Source organism: Scaptodrosophila lebanonensis, unplaced genomic scaffold (genome assembly GCF_003285725.1).
Source record: "Scaptodrosophila lebanonensis strain 11010-0011.00,11010-0021.00 unplaced genomic scaffold, SlebRS2 tig00001410-arrow-pilon, whole genome shotgun sequence".
NCBI lineage: Eukaryota > Metazoa > Arthropoda > Insecta > Diptera > Drosophilidae > Scaptodrosophila > Scaptodrosophila lebanonensis.
In genome coordinates this window covers 4,384,888-4,412,033 of record NW_022060738.1, presented here as the reverse complement: position 1 = coordinate 4,412,033, position 27,146 = coordinate 4,384,888, and the positions used below count along the sequence as shown (strand labels likewise).

Genomic DNA, 27,146 nt, shown 5'->3' with positions numbered 1-27,146 from the left:
ATTATGTATTTGGCATAAACACTTGGTCTGCGGTCAATGTATGGAAGTGCAAACACTTGGCTAAATAATTTTCAATTTATGATCTTTTGCTTGCAAAACTCTTCACAGGGGTACATAAGAAAACATATCTGCGACTGACACTTTTACTGTTTACTGAAGGAAATTATTTTCAAAGAGCTTAATTTTTCTCACTTTAATATTTACAGACATTCTACATTCAATTACGAATTAACTAGTATCTCGTCTGAAAAGTTTAATCTGGTTGTATAAAACAGTTTAAAGAGTTTAGAAAGGCATAAAAAAACATAGCGTATGCATAAACCCGCAGGCAATAATAAGTGTTGCATACTCACGGGCGCTACTAAGAAATGAGAAAATTTGATTGAAATTTTCTTGGTGCTTCTCTTCCGAACAGCAATTTTTTTAAGCATTAAAAAACAACAAATAAAAGAGAACAATTGAAAAACAATAAGAAAAAACAAGAAGCCCAAGCACTAAAATTTGGTAAATTTCTTAATTTCATTAATAATTTTAGTTGGAGTTTTAAATAACAACTAGGTATCCGGCTTTCGTTGCTGTCCCACTAAAAATGTTAGCTTTAGGACGCCTACCGTTTTCAACACACTTCTATTTATCGGTACCTAGATTCTCCTAAGCCCGAGAAAGGAAAGTTTGTTAATTTTTTTCCGATACACCCCCCACTTCCCCTCTATTCGTTATTTTCTATAACTCCCGTAATTCTTGGAATTTCGAATTCAAATTTGGTAGTCACACCCAGTTAGTGATTATATATCCGTATTATGATAGGTTGATTAGAAAGAAAGTTATAGCCATATAACCTTGCCCAAGCTCTGTCCGCAGCTGTATTTGTTGCTGCTTTGACATAATTATGTAATGTACACATACATATGTACAAGTACACAAACACACATAGGCACGATTCTGATGTATAGTAAATGTATGTATGCATGTATTGAATATTTTATATTTAATTTAATTAATTACATTTTAAAAATTAATTTTTCTATTTTTTTCTTTTTGGTGGGGTGGTACAGGGTATTTAAGAGTTGAGCCTGCTCGACTTTAGCATTCCTTTCTTGTTTATTTCGCGGATTTTTATTTATTTTTTTATTATTTTATTATTTTGGTGGAAATATTTGAATTCGATTTTACAATTTTATTTATTTACGGATGAAAACCTGACAAACACATGGAAAACTGACTCTCAAACAAATGAAAATGAGCAGAAACAAGCCAGCAGAAAACAATGGTTGACACTTTGAACAATTGCCACGAAATTTCACAGGTTCACCCACGGGACTATTTTGAATGTTGCCACAAAATTTTATCAACATCGATTGAGCGGTTTAGGAGTCTTTAGGGAATATACATACAAACATACTATATACTTGTACATACTTCCATTTGCATATACATAGATAAATGTATAATTATATTTGTAATTGCAATAAAAACAAATACAAAGAGGGGCATTAATACATTTTCCTTAATGCAGAATAACAAACAGCTCAAACGTTAAATGACTTTTGGCCAACAAGTTGGTTTAACTGCGACCTTAGAGTTATATTTCTAGTTTCCCATGTTTTATGCCAAAGAAAATGCACTTAAAATGTTGTTTTATTCATACACATTTATCTAATAAATAATCAAATTTTATAATAACAAATAAAGCAACGAAATTGTAATTGTAATTTTTCATTTGCGTCTTTTTACTCAAATTACTTTAAACATTAAGCGACAAAAAGGAAAAGGAAAGTTATCATGATTCCTTTGTTTGTGTGTGTGTGTGTGTTTGTTGGGGTGGTTGGTGTGTGGTTTCTTAGCTAATAATTGCCAATGGGGGACATTTTTTACACAAATTGTAATCTTCGAGCAATTACAATAGTTTATACAATATTAGAGCATATTGTTGCGCACAGTTATTCATTTCGATTCCCTGTGTCCTGATCCTCATTATACATTTAAACATTTAACAAGTGTTTCACAGTTCAGCGACATTTTTAAAATAATTAAATATATGTATATTTATTTTTTCATTAGACTAAATACTACACTAACAACGACGTGTAAAAATAATTGTTTTGTAATATTTTGTTTGTAATTTTTTCTTGTTGTTTATTTCGTGTGTTTAGAATTTTAATTTAATTTATCATAAATTGTTGTTGTTTTCTTAGCTTCCTAGATCATTTTTAAATTTCTTTGTTTCGGCGTGGTGGTTTTTATTTGTTTGTTTGTTGATCAGTTGGTTTGAACTGCAGCAGTTGGCATAAATCTCGAATGTTTTGAATCTATTGAAATTTTCGCATTAGGTAACGAGGTAAAGTGCGCCTTGTTCAGAAACCGACAGAGTCAATTCCCTGCTGCTAGGGGCCTTTCATCAATGCCACGCGAACAACGAGTGCGAGAACAGCAAGTAGCCCGTGGTGACCACAATGCTGCCGATCATGATCGGAAAACCAACTCTGTGGGAGATACAGAAATCAGAGACACATTCAATAACGGTGCAATTGTCAACTCACTTGAAAAACTGTAGGAATGTAAATTTGTATCCATGTTGCTCAGCAACGCCAGCACAAACAACATTCGCAGACGCACCAATAAGTGTGCCATTTCCTATATATGGGCGGAAACAAAATATTAGTCATACTAAGCAATCATATTGTAGTTAAGGTCTCAGAGGAATATACCATGCACACATCTTGCTAAACAGAAAATTTCCCTTTTGTTGGAACATTGGAAAATTGAACAGGTTTGTGGGCAAATTATTTCCCTGTCTGACCAGTACTTACCGCCCAAGCAGGCGCCCAAGGCCAGCGCCCAAACCAGTGGCTGTAGTGGCAAATTCAGTGTGCTGTTCTGGGCCAGTGATATGGTTATTTTGACCATCATGGTGGTCAGCGGTATGTTATCAACGAACGCCGAGGCTATGGCGGACACCTAGAGAGAAAGGTTGGAATACTCTGTATATTTTTGTAAAAAGCCTTGAAAGGCAATTTACCCATAATATAATCAAAATGGCGACCATCAGCCTATGCTCCTCGCCCACTCCCAATATAATGCCTTCCGTCATGTTGCCAATCCAGTCGATTAGGCCCAGTTCAGTCAAAGCTTCCATTAGTATAAAGAGGGCGGCAAAGAACAGCAATGTAGACCATTCCACACGCGCCAAAATGGCCTCCATGTCCTCAATGTCAGCGAGAATGATGAGAAAAATGGCACCCAACAAGGCCGTCCAGCCCAGAGAGAGACGCTGCAGCTCCGGCACAGAGTGCAAAAAGAACAGGCTGATGACGAAGACCAAAGCGGCAGTGCACTTGATCAGCAGTTGCTTATTACGGATGGGGTACTGCAAAGAGCGAAGGAGATTGTCAATCGAGATCTTTACGAGAGCGGTGAAAGGCTTACCTTGGCCTGCAAGTTGGCCAGGGTCTGTTCATAGTTGGGCGCTGGTTCGATCACCGATGTCATGCGCTTCTTAAGGCTGCGCTTTAGGCGATTCACCTTCTTCATGAGCGTCTGTCGCACAAGCTCCTCGTCTTTGGAGTACGCCGAGAGACTGGCCGCTGCGCGCTTCCACACATGGATCTCATGACGCAGCTCCTCGACTTCGGGCGAGTCCTTGAACTGGAGGTCGCTAATGTTGCGGAACTTGAAGCGCAACTGTATATAGGTTTGTATCATCACCAGAAGAACACCTGGCAGCATGTGCAGCGTAAAGATGGCAAAATTGACACCCTGTGGACAGCATGGGTTAATAGATTTCTATACTCCCAAACGGCACAACTTACATTCTTTGATATGTAGCTGTTTGATGCAATGATCACATTTGGTGGATCGCCAACGGGCGTCAGTGCTCCGCCAATATTTGAGTAGATCACCATGCACATGAGTATGGGTACAGGATTGAGTGACATGACCTCGCAAAGTCGTATCGTCACGGGTGTCATGAGCAGTACAGTGGTGACGTTGTCCAGGAAGGAGGACAGAATGGCGGTGAACAGACAGAGGCAATTGATAAGGGGCCAGACATGGCCGTTCGTTATTTTATAGGCATACACAGCCAGATAGTCAAACACGCCGGTCTCTGATAATATCGCCACCAGTATCATCATGCCAAAGAGCAGCAACAGCGTCTCCACATCAATCCAACCCATTATGGTGGCCATAGAGGGTCTTGAGTTGAGCGCTGCCAAAATGCCCACCGAGAGCGTTGAGGCGATGATGGCGGCAAAAGTGCGATTAACAATCTCCCAAATGATCATCACGTAGAGACCACAGAGCACCACGGCGGCATAGATAACGCCATGCTTCTTATAAATGGGTGACTCATCCACATTCAGCTGCAACGGTAGCTCTCCATCGATGGTGCTACTGAACTCGAAGTTCAGCTCCGTGCTGTTCGTCAGCGACAGCCATTGAGAGTCGCTGGGGGTTAGCTCGAAGGTGCGCGACTTTTTCGTATCCTTGGTGTTATCAATAAGCTCCGAATAGACAACATCCAACAGCCATGGCTGGCTCGCCAGCTCCTTGTACAGCTCGTTACCGTACGTGTCGTAATAGCTTCGAGTCACCTGCACTTGCAGCACAGGCAACGGCTTGCTATCATTCAGCTGCAGCTCATTCTCCTGCAGTCGGAAAGGACCACAAAGCCCCAGGCCTATGCGTTGCAGTGTAGCTGTAGTTATGGGAAAGACTGTGGAAGGACACGATGGTGGCACTTCAGTTCCGAAAATAAATTCCAATGATGTGTTGGTCGGCTTACCTTTCGTGGAGCCATTTCTAGGAACACTTATGAGGCTGAGTTGGTCCACATGCTCGTTGTTGGACATCAGAAAGGCGGTGAACAGGCACCAGACCCCCACCAGTATGGTTATTTTGAACCATGTGAGATAAGTTCTCAGCTGAAGCGAAAGCGAAAGTGAAAGTGAAAGACTCTATTAGTCAAGCAGGGTGAAAATGAATTCGTCACTCTTTATATAGCACGGTTAAGTGGACACAGATCCCCTTAAAGGGTCAAGTGTCACGTACGCGTAGAGAAATAGAGAGACAGACAGACAGACAGACCGACAGACAGACAGACAGACAGACAGATAATAGAATGAATTAGAAATTATGCTTACCTTGCTGGTGCCGTGGGTCTCGGGCTCATCTTGCTGATCATCGTTGTTGTTCTCCACATCCCTACAGGAGCGGGGGTATCACAAAAACTGGTTGCACTAATTACGTAACTGACAATTTAAGCTCACAGAACTACGAACCTGCCGTCCAACACTCGCACCTGTCCCGCCTCGTTCGTCACATTGATGCCGATTTGTGTGAAAACGTTGGCCGTCACTTTGTCATGGCCATTCTGGTCCTGTGGCTCGTCGCCGACTCGCTCCGGTGGCAAGGCGTCCGCATCTGTAAATAACAAAATCCACTGTGTGTCAGTCGTCGGAGCTGGCGATGGTTGGAAATGTCAATTGATTGGAAATCAATACGGACGCATATGCTGACAGGGAAACATTACCAAGGCCAGCAATTTGCAAATATTTGTGCGTAAATTGTCTCATTTTGCCGCGTCCAGTGGCCGGACGCGCAAAGACAGCGCACAACTGGCATCGAGCCGCAGACACAACCTGTGGCGACTCCATCCAACTGAGTCATGAGTTTACTTTGGCTTGGTCTTCATTGCGAAGCGTCGCGACGTTTTATATTATTTTATTGGCTCAACGGCCCAAGGATGTGGGGAGGAAGTGCCGGACAATGGGAATGGCATTGGCATGGACTATAAATATAGTATGTGGCAATGGCAGTATGCTCTGCTCGCAAAATTTCATTTTCATTTAATGGTCAAATGGCTCGAAATGGTCAATCAATGGTCCTGCGGACAGTCAGCTCTTGTTCAGCATAGTTAGCATTTATGCCGGATACTATAAATACTTAGGAAGTACGACTACGACTTGCATTTGCATAATTTGCGTTTGCCCAAAATACGAGCAGTATGAGCATTAAGCAATTTAAAGCGACAACTGTAGATTGCGGCAAGCCAGACCAGCCTGACATTTTTTTATTTTTATTATTTTCTATGCAAATACATAGTAGTACGAGCCGCAGTCAATGTCAATGTCGAATTCTAAATGGGAAATGCGAAATGCGAAATGCCCACGCAAATGGCAATAAAAAATTCAACAATAATTACAGCAATAAAAAAACGGGAACATACACAACCACAAAAATACAAGTATATACTTATTTTGAGCTAAACAAACGCATTAAATGGCACAAAAATACTCGTATTAGACAGGACTGGAAAGGCTCACACTTACCGCCATGTAGACGCTCGTGCTCCTGTCGAAACGATGCTAAGCTGGGATCCTGGCGTATGCGTTCGGGAAGTGTACGCCACACTTGTAAGGCACCTTCTGTTACTTCGCTGCACGTATAGATGTCGTGTTTTTTTTTTTTGTTACACATCGGGGAGCCATGAAATGTGCGGAGCCGAAGAGATCCAGACAACGACGAACACCGACAAAGAGGGAAAAAGAAACAGAAAATAAAGATTTAATAAGATTACTTGACTGTATTATACAAATTTACGTGTGCGTGGCCTTTAAGACGCTGCCACCGACACGTGCGCCGCCCACATCCCACCTCCCACCTCCCATCGCATCTGGCCGTCCCTCCTGCCAGTCCTTAGTCCACAATATATATCGTATTGTACTTATTTGTTTGGCTCAAGTGTGCCGTATAAAATGACGGCGCAGTCTACAATCAGGCAAATTCAATAAATTTTGTAGCCTTGCTATTGATTTTGGTGTATTTTTTCTTCTTCTACTCGTATGCTCTGCTTCCTCGCCTGTGCAACAATTTGTAAATTTGATTTCACTTTCAACTCGCAAAGTTTTATGGAGTCGCGCCTCATTGCCATAATGTTCTAATGGTGTTTGTGGGTTCTGCATGTTGCCTCTTCAAGAAAGGGTTTAACGATTCAAAAAAAATCTCATGCCTTGAAGGTGTCGCAGTTACGCTTTAGAATTGAATTGGAGATGTAATTGTATATTTGTGTGACATTATTTTTTATGGCATAAATGTTGTGGCCAGAATGTAGCTTGCAAAACCCAAATGGCTTTTTCATCTAAGCGCTTTAAGTGACTCCTTTAAGAGGATTAAAAAAAGTACTTAGAAAATAGAGTGGATTTTTATATCAAAGTCAAGTACAGAAAGCAATTTAAAAAGGAGTCGCAGCCTGGACTCATGTACGTCCTGCACATGTCTTCTCCCCAATGCCTAGCCTGTACCAATCGTGTCGGTGGCATATATAAGCATAGCATAAGCTATAGAAAATGAAACCTCAGAACATAGAGTGATAAAATTAAAGCCACATACATATGTGCATATCATTTATTTTATCCCTTACTTTTTCAATAAATATACTAAGTTTTGTTACGGTGTCGTTATAAATAAAGGACTAATACTGATCTTTGCACCATTTGTTCCGATGTCAGCTATAAGATGTAGTGCTTAAAATTCAATATTCCTTAAGAATAAACAAAGGCATTATTAAAAACTAATAGCAAGTAGGGACTCGATATGGCAATAAACGGGATAAATACGCGGGATAAATTACCCAAAGGGAACAAGGTATACTTGGATAGCACAAGTGACTGGAGGATACGCAAGGATTACAGAAAGTAAATGAGTAGAAGCAACCAACCTTCATTTATGTTGTAATTAATGGTAAGACTCTTTTTTATAAAGTAGATTTTATATTAAGTACATAAAAATGTAGTACAGTACTATACTATATGCCTCATATTTGCCACGTACAACAGGCTTAAGTTCCATCAATAAAATATTATCTTTAAGTAACACTCTTTTTACAATTGTGTGCAATTTGTGTGTAAATATTTATGCAAATTTTCACATAAACACACACACACACACACACACACACACACACACACCCATACATCCACACAAAGCACTAGTTAACAAGCGATAAATTTTCAAAGTCAATGCAAGTTGCGCCAGCCCCAAAATCCAAATCCAAATTCAAATTCAAATTTAAATCAACTGACAAAAGCTTTTTCTCATCCATCTCGAGCGTACGAGTACTCTATTAGCTGGCACTTAATTAAAGCGTCTCTGTGCGCGAAGCGATTGCGTTGCGGGGCAATGTCAGGCGACCGGTGGATGGTGGTTGGTTGTTGGTGGCGCAACAGCTAGGCACTCCATCGGCGGCAGTGTGGCACGCTTTAAGGTCAGTCTCAGTTGAGCTTATCAGTGGAGGCGGACACACTATAGATGGGGCCAGAGTCTGTAGCTTCTGGCTGTCTATTTATACCTACTCGTAATGGCAATAAAAGACGTCGTTTTCAATTTCATTGCAAAGCTCATTTCAAATGCGAGTTTAATGACTCTTTGCAATAATTACAATGAAAGCACAGCTGGACCATTCAATCGAATCATTAGCTGGCATATTCAGATGCAATGCCAATTCGCATTTGGAACTCGACACGCATCACGTGTGCCGTACATTAGAAAACCCACAAGCAGACAGGCAGGCGGTCGGACACGAGTTGATTCGAGTGTCCACTAATCTTAATTTAGTTTGCTTGGTTAGTTTTGAGTAACACATTTAAATGTGGCTTGAGGAAGGACGTGAACATGATCTGTCCAAATGAAATAAGTCATAAATTATACTTAGTTAAATTTAGATTGGCGTACTGCATGCAACTCAGCCGGCAGTGGCACAGGCACTGCCATAGAAACAAAGACCGGCTCGTCAAAGTTGCAAGTGCGTTGATGAACGTCGGCAACTATACATACATACTATATGTACTTATATATGTACAATTGCTCATATGTACTGGACTACATGGGAAAGTCTCGAAAGCTGTCCGTAGTATCGGCCGTTTCGCTTGAACTTGCTAAATTGCTTGAGTTTAGGCAGTTATACTATACTATACTATACTAAGAACATATGTCATATTTATTCTTTTTAATGGGCATGATTTGTATGCGACAGATTTAGTCAAATTTCGTATAGCATTGATGATTATGAGCAATTGTTAGACGGGTGTACTTGAAAAAGATTGTGTTCAACGGACTTTGAAGCACCGATTCAATTCAGTCACGCTGTTCAAATAAGACAATATTTTCCCTCGTCAGATCGTCAGATTAGCAAGAAATATAATACTTTAAAGCCTATGTAATTAAGGCAATTTTTCTGTATGTCACATATTTTTTGAGTCACGTATTTTCTATTTGTTGACAACTTTGCATAATATTATCAAAAATTAATATAACGCAAGGGAGTGCTTAAGATTTAAGAACAACTAAGAAACTTTGAAAAGTAACAAAATTATGTTTAACCGATAACTTCTTATTGGCTTTAAGGTAAATCTTGTTTTATAACAAAGTGGATCAGCGGGTATTTATAAAATTTTATTGAACTTAAACTCCACTTGCTTACACATCGGCTTTTAAATACGAATGCTCTTTGTCTAAATATTCAATTCAATCGTGTATTTAATTTCTACACTCAGTACCCTCAACTCATTCACTCTGGGAATGTATAGAAGGAGGCCACAAAGTACATACATATATACAAGTATTCTTGATCAGTATCTCAAGACGGGTCGATATAGCCATGTCCGCCTATTCGTTTGTCTGCCCATCTCTCTGTATGAAAGCAAGCTTTTTGGAAAGTATAAATAAGAGCTAGAAAAGCCAAACTTCGTATCCATATTTTCTAAAGTCCAAAAAGGGGAAAGTTTGTGTTTTTTCCCTGATCACTTCGCCCCTTTCCTGGTTATCATATATTTTTTAACATTGGAATATTTTACATTTTATTTAATTTATTACTATTAGTAGTAGTATTTTTTAGAAGTGGGAAAAGGGTAAGAGAGTTTGTTTTTCATTCATTTGATAAAAATGTTTCATTCAAAAATGATTGAATTAAAATAAAACTAGCTTCAGGCGGTATTTATCGTATAATACAATAGATTTACTCGTACTTGTATAATGCTTGTGTTAATACATACATATGTATATCCGAAAAGTACTAGCTTCAAATCATTATTTAAGTACTTTGTATTCGGCACTTGTTACTGCCACAGAAACATAGGATGCATATAACACATAAATGGTCAATACATCTGTCTCTTTGAATCACTACTTTTCCCAAAAGCTTATTTTCCTATTTAACTACATAGATCAGACCACTCTGTGTAAAAAGATATTGGATTTAAAGTGCATATAAAGAAGTTTGTGGGTCGTGAGTGATGACCATGGATGTGAAAAAAAAATGTTTTCTGCTGACTGATTTGGTAATGCAGATATGGCGGGGAAGATGGAAGCCCGTGAACTTAAAAAAAACTTTTAATATCAAAGACAGTGGAGAGTGGAGCAGCCGAAGTTAACTTTTGCTGCTAAGACTGTCAAAACTCGTTCAAGTTTGTAAGCTGTAAAACAGCACTTTTTTGTTTATATAAATTTAATATTATTTCTATATATTTTATCCGATTGTTCTAATACAAGAAGTTCACAACCAATTGCAGTCAGTAAGGTTATTAAAGCAAGCTTCATTTAAGGGTTAAAGATTAATATTGAGTTGGGAAGGAAGCCAACCTGCAACCGCTTTGCGCTGTTAACAATTTTAGAGCCGATGCCAAAAAGTTATCAACACCTAAATGAGTTTTCTGCTCGAATGCGGCGCACATTATGTATACTATATACATATGTATGTATATAGATAATGCATCGCTTGAAAACTTCAGCTAGGTCAGGGTTGGTCGTAGTCGGTAAATTGGCATTAAAAAAAAAAATTAACAATACATGTGCAGTTGGCTCAGCACAATGGTTCATTAGCAAACCCACATACTCATCATCGAAAGTGTGGCCCTCGGAGCTGGTGTTGTAATTACAGGACATGCTCTGTCTATCCTCTAGGTCGGATAAAGTGGGAATTGGAGTTGAAGATATCAGTTGTTGCTACGTTTGCAAAATGACTTCGTTGAGAATTATGACGCACAGAAAAAAGACCGAAACACAGAGAAGAGACCGAGACACAGAGGAAGTTACGTAAATGTTGCTGTTTTCGTTATTGATATTCGTCAGACACGCAAACCGCATTAATAATGGTACAAATTGTTTTTGACGTTTATTTCTGTTTTTTCTGTTATCACATGCCAAATTTATTAAGTTGCTGTTCCTTCCAGGTTTTTTTTTTTTTTTTTTTTTTTTTTGGCTCGAAGTTCTAATGCACTTTATTGTCGCGTGCGCGTCTGTCTTTCGAGTGTCGCTGTTTTTATTTTAATTTAAATCTTTCGCGCTTAATCCCAATCGCATACACACAGCATAGTTGCCCTCGCTGTACTAGCTAGCATGCACAATTCTTTACCCTATTTTGTAGGTTTTTTGCGCCAAAATCGCGTCGCAGCCGCTGCAACCGAAGCCACAGCAGCAGAGCGTAAAAAGACAAAAAAAAAGCAAATGTGTATAAAATTTCCTTATATTTATATTGTACTCGTACTATATGTGTATTCCGTCAGTTATCTCTTTGTGTGTGCGCTTTACTCATTATTCGCATTTATGCTTTCTTTCACCAGCACTTTTACACTCTCGTATTGCAAGTGCAGTGAGCGGAGCTCCGCCGCGCTGCGCTTAACCAAGCCGAGCTCAGTTGAGTGGCGGCCGGCCTGGCCAGACACTGTCATCGCGATCCGAAGCCCAGAAGAGTACAGCACTGCTGCTGCAGCAGTCTGAGCGCAATTGTCACTCCTCTTTGACAGCGGTGGCTTAACCCGGCCTCGATTTTAAGCTGCGTGCTCCAGAGTGCTTGGGGTCATGAAATATGACCGAGTATTTTGGGTTTTTATTCGAGTCTGTGTGTCCACAAAAGAGAGAGAGAGAGAGAGAGACAGAGAGAGGGAGAGAGAACGAGTGGGTTCTACTGTCACCACACTGTGTATGTTTACTTTATCAGTTCTCGGCGTCGTCATCTGTGTTTACTGATGCCGACTTATTTGCACTTCTTTCAATTACACTTGATTTACCATATTTGACAGTTATTGTGTTATGCTTTCCAACATACTGCTGTTCATGTGTGCGCTACTTTTTAATTTAGGGGCATTTTGTTACACAAACGTCAAAAACAAAATGATTCAGATACTATTAAGGAGCGTACTCGTTAGATATTTAATTTTTAAAACAGAATTCAACAATATTTATTAACACTTTTATCTATTCAATATATATAGTTTTATTTGAATAAAGCACCACTAAACTCTAGGTTTTGCTTTAACCACTACAGTTATCTAATTCAACCAATACCAAAATTATTGTTTTATTACAAAATTATTAGATATATATTTTTAATCATGGACGGCAGTCATGGAGCTTTGGAGTTTCTTATTGGCTAAACTAATCAAAATGTTCGATATGGAAATGAAACACACATTTAATCATCGCTTCATCATTTTTAAAATCCACTTTTTATTCCGCATCCAGTAAATACCGTCATTATGATATCAACATTTTGTTTATCAAAGTGATATTTAATGCACTTTGTTCCCGAAAATTAGCTAAGTTGTAATAATTTATATTTTAGGACCTCTTTGAAATTATATAGCGTGCCATAAACTGCTTCGAATAGTGTATGTTTTATACATTTTATTCGAAGTCATAAGTTGGTTTGAATACAATTTTTCTCTTTACACAATAAATCCGAGTGTATCTATTTTTCACCTTGGGTGCATTATAAGTACTTATAGTAAATTTGTTGTGTGAAATACGAATTTTTTATGTGGTACCTGACTGCTAAATTCATAGAACTAAGAACTAGACAGATTTTATTCGACACCAAATCGTCAAGAGGTTTTCATATTAATAAAAATTTATAGCTATATTATTTACTAACTGAAATCAAAATGATTACAGATAAGTATATCTTATACTATGAATCAGACCAAGCTGCTAAACTGATCAATCTAAAGCTAGAACGAAAGTCTTTCATTAAAAATAAAAGTCTTTCATTAAAATACCTACATTTAAACACTTTTTACATTTACATATGAGTAATGTACATATATATTAGTATAAAAGAAACAGCAAAAAAATTACATGCAGCAACTTTTTAATAATTTCCATAAATATGTTTTGCTTTATAAAATGATTTTTCTGACACCATGAAATCTGCTAACTTGATCTTTGATCTGTGTTTTTTTTGCAATCTACTACAGTAGTATATATCTATATATGTATGTATATACATATTAAGTGTAGCCAGCTTTGCTTCGCATTGCCACTAATAACTTCAGTCGGTGTTTTAAGGAAAAAAAGCTGGTTACTTAATTGCGGGCTTGCCCTAAGAATAGGTCAATTATTTTATTCTGTTTAAAAAAATACTTGTAAGTGGTTGTGAAGGGGAGTAAATAAGTAGTAAGCCACACTTGGAATGACCAAGGCAAGTTCCTTAATTGTTGAAATCAGAATTTAAAATATAATGCTATTATCTCAGCAACAGAGCTCTTACATACAAGTATATTACATTTTATTTTGTGAAAGTCTGTTGCCTAATGTGGAAAATATCAAAGCATCCAAATTTTATTTCATGGATCACTTTCTTTTCACTATTTACTTATATTATAGCAAATAGTTGTAACTTCAAACAGTGGTATTGTTTAATAGTAATAATATGTTTTCAAACATTTTTAAAAGTTTCATATTATTTGAAAGCTAAAAAATAAAAATTTATTCGTGCCCGATAAGCGGATCTATGACATGAAGACGTTACCCAGCTGTGTAAGTAACACACAGCTCATTTTTCATGAAAACTCTGTAATATTTCTGCGATTGTATAAAGCCAAGTAGGGAGGGGAAGTGGTCGGAGCATGAAATTGAAAACCTTTTGTGCTACTCCATAGATTAGAAAATCGTGCCAAGTAAACGGCCAAGGAAGGAAAACGACACCGTCAACAAACGCAGCAACGTAAGCATAAATAATAAAATAAAAATATTAATATACTCGTACATCCATACATATAAACAATGATACAATTATATGCTATTGAAAATGTCTTGAAGCGTTAAAAAAAGGGCGCCCGCTAATGTTGATTTGTATTCATCTACGGAACCGGAATATCAGTCAACTAGCCAGTCAACCACGCAATGAACTGAACAATCAAATGAAGTATAGTGGCAGTATAATGATTGTAATAGATAGTTGTTAATGTCTGGAAAGTCTGACATGCTGTGGAATTCCAGGAATGCAATTACATTAAATATCTATGGGGGCGAGGGCGGGAAATATGTCTGGCGGGGCATTGGTTCCGGCTCGCATTACAAATATACCTAAATGTATAGACACTTAGGCGTGTCATAGCTGCACAATTTGTAGTGCGATTTAAAAAGCAGAGCTCTAGACGAGCCCCTCAATCGGCTGCGCCGCTGCTAATTGCTACTAATTTAAAACAGATTCGATTTGCTTTTTTTGCTTTTACCTACATGCCAATTGATTTTAAGATGTGATAACTAATTGGAAATGCGCTTTCGTGCAAAAATATGTAATACCGAATTGGAAATGCGCTTTTGTGCATTTTATATGCAAAATGTTTTAAAGCCATATAGTAATGTTAAGTACCTTTTCTAGACTGCGATGTTTTCAATTAATTTGCCTGAGCAAAAAAATGTGCACAAATGTTCGCATGAGTCTTAATCGCCTTATTATTGGTTATAACAGGAAATTGAGGGAATATAAAATAATAATATTAAAATAATAAATAATATAATAATAAAAGTCCAAAATGAACACAAGAATTTAAAAAATTGATGCATTTATGAAAAATTCATATTTCATTCTTATTTCCTAATAAGCATTTTATATTTAATTTATAAAATTTAAAATTTAATGCATTTGAAAGTTTTGTGTTGTATTTTTCGTAACTAATCATTAGTACTACAAAAAAAGTATACTTTTATTTCTTCGTATTTCCCTTAATACTTTTATTTTAAAAACATCTCTGAGGAATGTAGTATGAGGTATTCAGCTCTAAGTCGGAATACTTTATATTTACACTTAAATAAAATACCGTAAGCTACATTATTCAATTTTTTGCAAAACTCGAACAAGTTTTATTTTTTTGACACACGCATGACATCCATTTGTTAAATTAAATGATCACGCGCTCATCAATCTACTTGATGTTACTTTTCGTTATATTAAATCAACAAAGTGGCTGGACTCGGGCTAACGAGCGCAGAAATACAGCCACCCCCAAAAGCCAGTTCAAGTACATCTATCGTCAAAAAACTTATTTATATACAAGTGTATGTATATATATATAGGTCATTGTGCGACATACTTGATAACAAAATTATAGAAGCAACAACAGAACATGTACGTTTATTCAGTCGTGAAACCCGGAGTCGGCCAATCGGGGGTATGTTGTGGGTTGTTCGTGTGGCGCTTTCAATGTGACACGCTTCATTAATTTTTGCACTTTTGCGCTGAAGAAAAATTGAAAGCCTGCTTTCGTCAAGTTGCACACACTTGTGTATGTATGTATGTATGTATGTATGTATGTATGTATGTATGTATGTATGTATGTATGTATGTATTTATTTATGAGTAGATACACATGTGCACAGCTCAATTCAAAGTGCAAACGACAGAGTTATTTTAAAATCAGCGGCGCGTTAACGAAACGCTGACCTTGATTAGCATGTTAAGTGTGGACGACAGTACATTTCCACGGATAAATTCAAGTTAATAAATTGATGAAGAAAAAACGCACGAAAGTCCCACACATAGCAAAGCCGTAAGACCCTTTTTAAAATTGCAAAATTATATACAAATTATTCATTTGTACTACATTATTAACTTGCAAAGTTGATTAAAAGTTATAAGCAGTATTGAATTCCAGTACTTGAAGTTAAGGAAAGGAGTATGAGTAAGGGAGTATTAAATTGAAATAGAATCGATTTGCAATTCTCTGAATTGAATTGAAATGGATTTATTTGTGTCCACCACACATCAACTTTTTTGCTTGCCTGTTTTTTTTAAACTAGTTGTCTTTAAGTTAACTTTTTAGAACACTATGCCACTAATATGCTCTCAGTAGTTTTATACACACTCGTTTAAGCTGATTACCGACTTCAACAATAATAAAATAAATAAAAAAGTTAAAAAATAACACAAATAAGCTCTAAAGCTGGTATTTCTTCTATCTCGAAAACCTTTGGGGTAAGTAAGTAAGCGAAGCAAGCATTCCATTCCATTTATAATCCTTGTTTAAATATTACTGCCGTAAGTCAACTTTATAACAATATACAGTGATTTTACATTTAATTTTAAATATTGTGTCGAATATGAGTACATACTTGTATATAGTATTAATATATATTTGCATCGCTTGTCACCACGAGCCGAATTTTTAGATGAACTAAACAAACTATCTGTTCTTCTTCTGCATTCTTATGAACCCCTTCTCTGTTTTTGTAATTTGTATTGTTTGTTGTAAAATCGAATGTGCATATTTGTAACGACTCAATACGATGTAGTATTATTAATAACATACAATAATCGTAATCGTAATTATATACGAATACTTTTAGCCATGTACTATGTTGATAGTTATTTAGTTCAATAATCGTAATCACTCAGTTACGTTGCTTCTCCAATACATTCCACTCGGCCTCTATCTCCCACAAACTGCTGAAAAATCATCTTTGTAAACGGCTTAAAATATTTGTTCATCATTCACAAATTTTTTTGTGTTAAGAAATGCATTGTTGCTTCTGAAAACCTATTCAATAGGTTCATAAAGGGCTTAAAAACGCGCGCGACTAAAACCGTGTTGCCGTTAAACACGTTTTAAGTGTGGAAGCGTTCACGCCGCGTTTTATCGTTCGTTGTCGTCTAAGTCGGCGATTTGCATAAATTGCACATGTGATTGATTTCTTCATACTTACACGTAGCAAAAAACTTAACATTCAAGTGTAGCGTGAATTGTTTTGCAAATGTTCGTTGCTGTTCAAATTTGTGTGTGAAATATCGGCAGCTAATATAATCTAGCTTAAATTCAAATATTTCATTTCTCTGCAGTGGTGAGTGCTTTAAAGTCCTTTTTGTTTTTCTCTACTTGACTTTTACATACTAAGTTCACCGTCATATGCAATTCCTTAACCCAATTCTGGCTCAAATGTTTTAATTATGTATAACATTTATGACACTTGCCAACAATGGGGCTGTCAGGCGCTTGTCACGCACACTCACACACACACACACATACGCACCCCATCCTTTGTCACGGTCGTAATCACATTTTTAATGTGTTGAAGACAATCTACTTGCCACACATGATGGGGGCGGTGATGCAAAAATGGCGCTTGTGCCTGAGGTAGAGCCAACGCCAATCTTACACTTAACCATTGACCTTACCGTTTTAACGAGGTCATGGGTGCAAGCGCAGGAGAAGGAGCAGATGAAATAACAGAAAAAGCAGCAGCGAATAATGTGGTGAAGTGTTGACCCAAATGTTCGCCACACTAATGGCTGATAGCGATGACTAAGTCAAATTTGAGCAAAAGCTATCAGCCTACTGGTCGTATGAGTGATGGGCTATTGATAATATGTAACACGCATACGCATGAAGAGGAACATTTCATGCTTCAATTGATTCGTTCAATGGACTGTTAATTCGCTGTTGCTTTCAAATATTCTTCTCTCCTCAGACGTTTTGTAAACAATTGTCTTATAACAACACTTTTGTTGTTTTTGGCACACCAAATAAATTGGAAAATAATTGCAGAATATGGTGAATAAAAGCAGACCAAATTTCGTTTTGTTTATTTTCTGGGCAGAAAAATATAAACACTATATAAACGGCTCCCTCTTCGCTATTTCTGGCTATTCATGTATATATTAATTAGCTTGTCTTGGACTTCGACGGCCCAAAGTGTTTTCAATTTATTTTTCTGTGCACGTTTTGGTCAAAGTTGTCAGGACAACAGGCTCGAACATTTGACCATCACATATACAGAGACAACGCATACTTGTAAGCATTTAGGTTTATATTTTTTCTGAATGCTTCACTTGACATCCTGATTGATTGATTGATGGATTTGTAGATTGTTGTTACCTGATTTTCGTCAAAGAAAATGTGCAGCATTTCTTTTGAAATTCAATGAAGTTTTAACATTAATTCCAAAAACACACAACAATTTCTGTGAAATGTGCAAGTGTGTGTGTGTGAGTTAAGTGTCCGCCTTTGTCTGCCCTGCTTGCCAAACGGAAATTAAATTTATACCATTACTTTTGCCAAGTTTCGTCCCTCAAAGGCTGCATAACAACAGGGGTCTGCATCTGGCTCTGTCTTGCCGCTTCCTAAATGCTCCCAAAGACTGCTGACAACACATGTTTTTCCCATTAGCTTGAAGTCAAATTAGTAAGTCGGTGTGCTCGTCCCTGTCCGAAAACATGATTGTGTGTGCGTGTGCTCCGTTTTCTGACCTTGCCGCCGTGTCTTGTTCTGTGGCTCAACCGCATACTGAGTTGGGTCCACAGGCACGTGTGCCTTGCAGATTATTATTTATTTTTATAAATACAAGTATATGATAACATGTAAAAAATGTGTGCGTCGGGAATACGAGAAAGACAATGATATGCCCATTTGAACTCTGACATCTCGCCGTTGCTGAATTTGTCATTCATTATGCGCCGATAAACTCAATTTGGAGCAGACAGCAGTGGGAAGGCTTCAATCGTTTTCTCTGATGGAACAGATGGCAGACGATCGAGGTGCAGACATCATTTTTGGAACATTCTATGTACGCTTAAAATATGTTTTTGTGATTAACAATAGGCTGTTCACCCACTTTCAAGTATTTGTGTTTTTTAATATTTATTAAATGGCATTTTGAAACCATATATAATTTCTTTCGATTTGAACAATAGTAATTAAACGACGTTTTATCGCAAACTTGTACTTTCTTCCATTAATGTAGTCTTTCAAGAAATATACAAATGTAATCATAAAATGTTCAACGCCTCAAAAAATCGAAGCCAGAGGAGATTAAACGCTCGTGTTTGTGAATAAATTTAATTGTGTACATTATGAAAGCTTAAATCAAAAACAAACTGTTGATAAATTTTATAAATTATTGATATTAGTAATGCCATGAGTTGTGTAGAATCCCCTGGGAAGTGATTTTACTCAGTATAATAAATTGTGCAAAATCAGTTGGGCATAAAAAAAGCTATCGGCACGTTTAGTGTGAATATTATATAGTATATTTTTCATTTATCAGAGGAAATATATGGGCATACTACTATGAAGAAACGCAAAAACTTTGTTGTAAAAGCCGGCTCTGAGTGTGGCACTCAGAAAAAGGCACAAAAAACGACCTTGAATTGAAATAATTTTTTTTATATTAAAGAAATTCAATTTGGAAAACGAGTAAAACTTTACAAGTATTTCTCAAGTATTGGCGGCGATTGAAACAAATGGATTTTTCTCTACTTAGTATTTTTGTTCTGAGTATATTAATTAAAATAAACTATCAGTGGCGAATGAATAGAAAAAGAAATTATTGTTCTACAGAACGGCTCTAGCCCCAATCCACGCCTAAGGAAAAGGTCGTGTCGAAAGCAATTAGTCTGAAAAACCTGTAAAGCATTTATTAATTAACTGACGAGTCGAAGGCTTGCTTTGAAGGATTCGGAAAAATGATGAATTATTCGATCCAATACTTACATCGAGTGGGAAATAAACTGAATAAAACGAATACCACCTAATAACGTTTTCAGTGGTTATTTGATGTGTTATAAATAAAGCACCGGTATCAAATAAGATTGATATTATAAAGGGGGACCTTAATATATTGCACTGGTGAAAAATGTTTCGTAATGTTTTGTATAACATCACAATATATGAATTAACTTCTCCCATAAATATATATATAACGGATTCAATTGAAATGTCAATGAGTGCTTGATTGGTTATCTCTGGTGTTTTAGTATTTATAAATTTAATATTTTGTGATATTTGTTTATTCATTCATTATTATTGCAGCTGATAGTTTCAATACTTACTTTGGCTTTGGAAAGTTATCACTTTTGGTTGACTCCTGGCGATGCAACCAAAAGCGTTTGGTCATTTTCATCCGCATTTGGAATAGCCAATTGAAGCGCTTCTTAAAGCGTTCCCGTTCACGTTTTCCCCTGTGTCTAACACTGCGCCCAATTGTGCTGGAACTGTGGCCCAAGCGGTCGGTTCCGGCCCCAATGCTGTTGCTATGCGGGCGCGTGTTGTTGTCTTCAAAGCTGCAGTCGCTTCGAGACTTTGGGGCGGCGTGTATACGCGATGGCGAAATTTTGACAATTTCGGAGGCAGGTATTAAGCAAGAAAGACGTGTTGCTGACTAATCGTGCAAATTGAATTGGACGTGGACGTGTATTTGGTGCTCTAGACGGTCTACTTAGCGTTTACGGTTTAATTAACTAAATCACAAGTATGAGGCACTCACGCGGCGCACGTGAAAATTCGATTTTGAAGTTTAAATTATTATCGCAAATCACATGTAGTTTGGCATTTGATTAGCTTTGTGTGGAGAGTTCGTTTTTATTTGAACAAAGTTGAACTTGTACTGCAAAACAATTATTTTGCATTACCAGTTTATGCCTTTCTCTTGTACATTTTTGCTTTTTTATTTGCGCGTGCCTTGCCTTGAGAATGTTTCAGTATTTATGGGCACGTTTCACGTAGTCTGCTGCTGCGACTGTGGATGTAGGTGTTTTTCTTGAGTGTCACTCAAATTACGCATACGCAACGTTGCACTTGCGTTCCCCGAAAAGCTGTAAAAACGAATAATGTTTACGCTTAAGCTGAGCACGCGCATATTTGTCCTGACATTTGAAGTTCATGTGCCTCGGACTGGCCTGTGCCATAAATAAACTTGGCATTAATAATGCAGGACAATAGCGGTGCCCGAAATAGTGGATTGCCATCGCACATTGTACATTGACATGGAAACAGCGTGTAATTCCAGGACACAATTAATTCCACTACCCCCCATTGTGCGATTAACTTTCGGCTGTTGATGTTTCGCTCAATTTATCAGAAATCAACGAATCAATATTAATTTAGTTTTTCATGAGCTTTTTATAATCAACAAATCAGTAGACACATCAGTCCCACCAACCGCCTGACATTCTCACAAATCCTACTGTGGTTAAACTTGACCAAAAACCTTACAAAACCTTACAAAGTCTGAAAGAACTTACTTCTTTTCTCTATATTTTCAAAACTATATACTTGCATTCTATGGAGCCCTTAAACCTTCTTACAAGGTTTAATATAGTATAGTAAAGTATTTATGTAAAATAATATATAGTATATACTATAATTCTTATCTATAGATATTTGAATCAGCAACGAAAAGAAGTAGGATCTTAATTTGCTTTATGGAGAACAATAACGAACAACAAAAACGTCAATTAATTAGAAACGCTAGAGCATAGAATCAACTAACAAACACTTTTTCATTTTAACTTTCTATACTTCAATAGTATTGTAGAAACTAGCATACTTATAAGTCATTATATTTATTTATATAATCAGCAAGTTATTTAATTTGTGTCTTATTTTCTTTAGCTTTATATAAATAAATAAATAGTAAAGGAATCGATTTGGGACAATCTAACATGCAAAGGTACTTTCATTTGTAAATCGTTTATTTGGGAAAAGCAAACAAATCTTTTTCGCTCAAAGGGAAAGCAGTTTATATATCGAATGTATGCTGATGTTTTTATTTATACGTATATTTTGTGGTTGTCGTAATTAATATCTAGTTTTTGTTAGTGTTTTCTGTTTTGGTTTGAAAGCAATAAAAAAACCTAACAATTCATCTAATTAATAAATTAAATTGCAATAGAAAACAGGATGAAGCATAAATAAGCATGAATATATAGACTTAGACTTATGTATATCTATCCCATAGTACTGATATTTGCGGGATGCTATCTGAGTGCACGTACAAGTGACGGGCATGCCAATGAGTCGTATCGGACATAGCAGGACTGTGGCCATGGCTCTGAAAGATTGTGAAAGTGTTTTGACGACCACATGCTGATTGCGACTCAGGGGACAACAGCAAGAAAATTGGTTTGGGCCAAAAGCTTCCTTTGGCTAATGCGTATTAAAGAGGGCGCACGTGTGCGCATGTGTGCTGGTGAGTAATCATTTTTTTATGTACATTGCGAAGTAGACAGTGCGTATTTGTAAATGGCGACAAACAGGTAGTTCATAGTGCCAAGTCTCACTACCTTTCAGTTACTAAGTTAATGCTGGCTAGCACAAGCAATTCGAATTCAAGAAATGAAATTACGAACTTGTGACATTTTTGCTACAAGTATGGCATATGGATAAGAAAAGATGTCTGGCTTGGAAAAAATAAAAGAAATTGCTGAAGGAATTTTTAAAAATGTTTGCACTTTTGAATCTCTATAGAACAGCCTAATATTTTCTATTTTGAATTTATTGTTGAAGAAGAACTTACTTACCATACGACATGATGTATGGTTAGTAATTGACGGCTGTGGCAGATGAAAGAATGCATCCGTGCCTTTACAGTAATTACAAGTATAGTCAACTTTCGTGTGTAACTCAAAATCAAGATATCTTGAAATGATTCCTGCATTTGTGTTAACAAGTATTGGATTTCTTAATGTGTCAGAATAAATAAATAAATACCATTTATATTTGTGTAGGTGTGTAGATGAAATGAAGTGTTTGTTTGGTGTTGCCATTTAATTTCTATTTGATTAGGTCGTTTAAAAACAATTAACAATCACATTTTTACTGCCAGCAATACACAATTTTTGTGTGAAAATGTATATGTGTGTGTGAGAGATGGTGCACCCCCATAATTAAAAGTGGACTAACCAGCAGCCCTCAGGCAACGCAAAGCAGCTCAGCGAACCTTGACCGCACGCTTCATAGGCATTTAATTTGCAAATTCCTTTTTTGTCCTTACACGAGCATATACATACATAAATTAAAGTACCCGTTAAGGGCTATTAGAGCGATGCAGCGAACGTCGAGCACGCGCGCCTTCTAAATTATTCTCAAAGGGCTTAAGCGGAGTGGGGCGACTAGAAAAAGAGCTGGCTGGTACAAAATAGATGGGATAGGGCGCGCTCAGGCAAGTGTGTCCCTTCTCTGCGTCACCAATTTGGAGTCAGGATCAAGCTGCCTGCACAAAGGTATCAGGTTAACACACAAAATTGGCGAAAGCTAAAAATAAAAACTGCGTTGCGCTCGCCACAAAAAATAGCACACATGAGCGCTTTAAATTTAAAAGCTCTGTCACTTCCCTGTCACATTTACGTCTCCATTGTCAGTAGGAAACACACATACATAGAAGCCGGCCAATAGGATGGTTTTCGATACAGCAAAGGCGTCCTAAGTAAGCTGTAAAGGCTGTCTAAACAGAAAATATATCTAGATTCAGGGTTTAGTTTTTAACAATCAAATTTATTCAAAGCAACGTTTCAATCCCGAACTTTATTCGAACTCTTTATGGTCTTTTTATATTGTAATTAATTTCACAAGTACGTTTGAAAAATAAATTGTTTGAGCTTTCTATTTAGAATATTTTTTATTTCGCCCTAGCTTTTAATCGTTTCTTTTTAACCATAAACAAATAACATTTGCATAAAAAATCATTGAATAACCATCTTAAAAATTATTTTATAAAAATTAAACATTAATTAGGTTCGCTTTCCCGTTCTGGGGATTTTAGGTAATTCAAAAAACATGGATACAAGTACCTACAAATATTTATATAAACTGGTTTTTATTTTAATTTTGAATCTGTCTGTATTCGAATGAACGTCGCCAAGTGCTCGAGCAAATAATCGTTAATTATAACAATTTAGAAGCACATTTCGAATGAAATCATTAATACTAACACAACAAGATAAGTATTTATATATCCATTATAGATTCAATGACAATAGCAGCTCTGCATGTGGAAAACGAGTTCCATTTACATATGATCAACAGACAATATTAACCTTATACATATCCCCTTTTTACCCTTCGGGTAGAGATTACAAAAATAGGGAAATGCCATATTTTCGCAGACATTAAACGGCTAACTGGCAAGAAATGTACTAATTGATTATGCCTTTGAAGTAACAACTTTGGCCATGCACCTAGTTATGTTGCGGCCCGGGGCTACTTTAATGACTTTGGGGGAAGCTACCACAAAAGTTTGCATAGAACATGCCACAAATTTAGACCAAAAAAGTTTTCAAGACTTGTAAGAAAGCAGCCCCCTCGCTCGTTTCGTTCGCGACACAACTCGGCTTTTCCTCGAGCAGTCACTCAAAATTTATGAAATCTATGAAATGTTGAAAGCTGAAAACACTGGTAAGTGTAACTTTCGTCAGCAAAGTTTTGCCTTCGCTGCAGACAAAATGAAATGAAATGAAATGTTTGTCATGTGTCAGGAATGTGGGCTGAGGTTGTTCTGTTTGTGGTTAATACAACAATGCCATAACAAAGCCACAACCGCACACACACACACGTGCAGGCATAAGCAGAGTTATAAACTAACATAAATATTTAATATGCCGTACAGGCAACTTCACGTGCACGCATTTGTCTGTTTGTGTGAAAAGCTCTAAAAACTCAGATATGAAAATACACATGTAGTATGCATGTATGTATGTATGTATGTATGTATGTAAGCTTGTGCGTAAATGTGAACGTCATGCCATAACAGAGATTGTATGCCTGTCGATATACAAGTATAGTATAAGAGCGTTTCCTTCAACAACACTTTTGGGTTTCATTTACGTGCGCAGTGAGGGGATCTAAGTTTTACAGAAATTGAATTTAGTTCAAGTGTCTGAAAGGAGAAAACCCGATTACAACTTGAGGTGGACTTCACACTCACCGACGGCACACTGTCGCAACTATTCTTAAAAGGAATGCCATTTTCATGCAATCATTTGAAATACTATATATTGAATAGGCAATACAAATAATAGGTGGCTTCAGCTTTGGAATCGGCAAGCAATGGAATCAGCATTACACACATTGACATTGGAATAATCAGAGTTAGAGTGCCCCAATATAGTTGCATAGATGCACCGCTTTAGGGCAAAATAAATCGAAACCCCAAAGGCACAACTTAAGAACGTAGCACTATGATTTCTAATTTATGTGGGCCATTTGTATATCGGCGTTCGTTTATGTATGCGTTTAAGTGTATAAATAAGTGATAAGATAAAATAGAAGACAAATAACTTAATGCAACTCATATAAACATATCATAAAGAGTTTTTTATGACTAATTTCTAAAGATGCACAGCAAAAAGAAGTCTAGACACAAAATAAATACGTGCGTACATATATTGGATGCTACATGACAGAATTGTTATAAGCTGTTTAAGCTAAACGACTTTTATGTTTTTGGCAGCCAAATACGCGTAATTGGGTCGGAAATATATACGTCAATCAATATAGTATAGTACTTTAATAAATGCCGTTTAACATGGGTACATAATTATTTTTGTCCTTTTTTTAGGATCAGTTTTTGTTTTGGCATTGCATTGTTTGTCGGACCTAAGCAAATACGACTATACATCTTTGTTTTGGCTGTTCATTTAAATGAATCGATAGGCGAGGCCTTTGTCCTCAGTAAACAATATTACAAATGAAATACAAGTATTATTCCCTTGAATGTAGACAAGGCATTAATTAAAAATCAGCCAGCTGGCTTGGTATAAAATTTCCCTCGAGCTACTCCAATGTTAACTAAACACTTAATAAATACTTTATTAGGAATAGCTGGCACTTGTGTTTATCGCAGTTGTGGTGCAGCTGACTGGCCATCTTAAATTTCTAATGCACACAAGGTGTGCATATTGGGAAAAATTATTGACAATAACACCACAGAAAGTTCTCATACACATATATAATTGCTTGGGCGGTTATTTAATGTCGGCCAACAAATTACGGCGTTGGGCAAAAAGGGCAAAACTAATTATAAATTATGTATGTGGCAAACGCTTTCCTTTGTCTGCAGCCGCTGGCTAATGAGCATTGCGTCCCCCAAAAAAAGCAAATAATAAAAAATACGTAAAGTAAAATAAGAAAAGAAGGTGCAAGTAACAGCAAACGCAAAAGGAGGTTTCACATTCAGCCGAAAGTGGACTCTTTGGATACTTAGGCAACGCTTTAAATTAGCAACCCAGACTGCTGGACTCGATTTTATTCGACACCTATGCCCATCTCTCATGTCCCAGCTCTTCACCATGGCCACAGGGCTATAAACCACTTTACAGTTCGCACATTAACTTCAAGAAGTTCCAGGAATACAAGTAATTGTTGAAGTAATCAAACGTCACTTTAAATGTATTTTGTAGCTTGAAAATTGCAAAGCATTCGTAAGCTTTGTATCACCTATTGTGTGTCACTTTTAATGCGCGCTTTAAATGAATTTTTAGAAATTTTTAAAGTTCTTTTTTGTTTTTTTTTCCGTTCGACGCTCGTGAAGCCGCCGTCACAGTCACCGCCACACAAAGCCGCACGTCCGTTTCAAACGAAAGTTGTTAACTGAATAAATCTCTGACGTTTCGCCATATTCCTAGGCACTATGTGTGCCGGTCCCGTTTTTCGTTGTCGTTGCTGTCGTCGTTGCCGAGCTCGTCGCAGCTGTTTTCGGTTGAATGGCGCATTGAAAGCCGCGCAGCTCAATTGAATGGAACGCTTTCAATGCTGCCTGCCAGTTGAATGTGCCGCTACATTACATTTGCCATTTGTGTGTGCATGTACGTACTCGTATGTATGTGTGGGTGTGTGTGGGTGTGTGCGTGCCTCGTGCCTGCTGATTGTTGCTTGCCGCATATTCCAGTGGCCAGGCCACCAGTAGACTTGAACTTGGACGTTGTCTAGACTTTTGGAGATATAGTGCTCATGTTCGCATATTCAAATGTACTTGTATGTATTGTTCAGATATTTTATGAGATGGGCTTGGGGAGTAATTTGTATAACACTGGTCTTATAACTATGGCCTATTTATGTGGCATGAGGGTTTGTCTTGTTGTGTTTCATAAACGGCACACATTT

The 27,146-nt window shown here is 37.1% G+C and overlaps 1 protein-coding gene across 3 annotated transcripts; it reads right to left on the bottom strand.

Moving 5' to 3' along the window:
- Positions 1-1,633: 1,633 nt before the first annotated feature.
- Positions 1,634-26,609, bottom strand: LOC115630435 (P protein). Of its 3 annotated transcripts, none has more exons than XM_030526992.1 (12): positions 26,481-26,609; positions 20,099-20,860; positions 6,330-6,436; positions 5,280-5,421; positions 5,142-5,202; positions 4,784-4,922; positions 3,810-4,714; positions 3,427-3,756; positions 3,020-3,367; positions 2,811-2,958; positions 2,541-2,634; positions 1,634-2,483 (listed from the first exon to the last, which is right to left on the bottom strand). In XM_030526992.1, the coding sequence occupies exons 2-12, from the start codon at positions 20,173-20,175 to the stop codon at positions 2,399-2,401; spliced, it is 2,436 nt and encodes an 811-aa protein (XP_030382852.1). In that variant the 5' UTR covers positions 20,176-20,860; positions 26,481-26,609; the 3' UTR covers positions 1,634-2,398. The 3 variants fall into 3 exon arrangements, with proteins under 3 accessions (XP_030382852.1, XP_030382853.1, XP_030382854.1); XM_030526993.1 differs by having other exon boundaries at positions 20,099-20,784; positions 26,481-26,591; XM_030526994.1 differs by lacking the exons at positions 20,099-20,860; positions 26,481-26,609 and adding an exon at positions 10,889-11,233.
- Between the last annotated feature and the right edge of the window lie 537 nt (positions 26,610-27,146).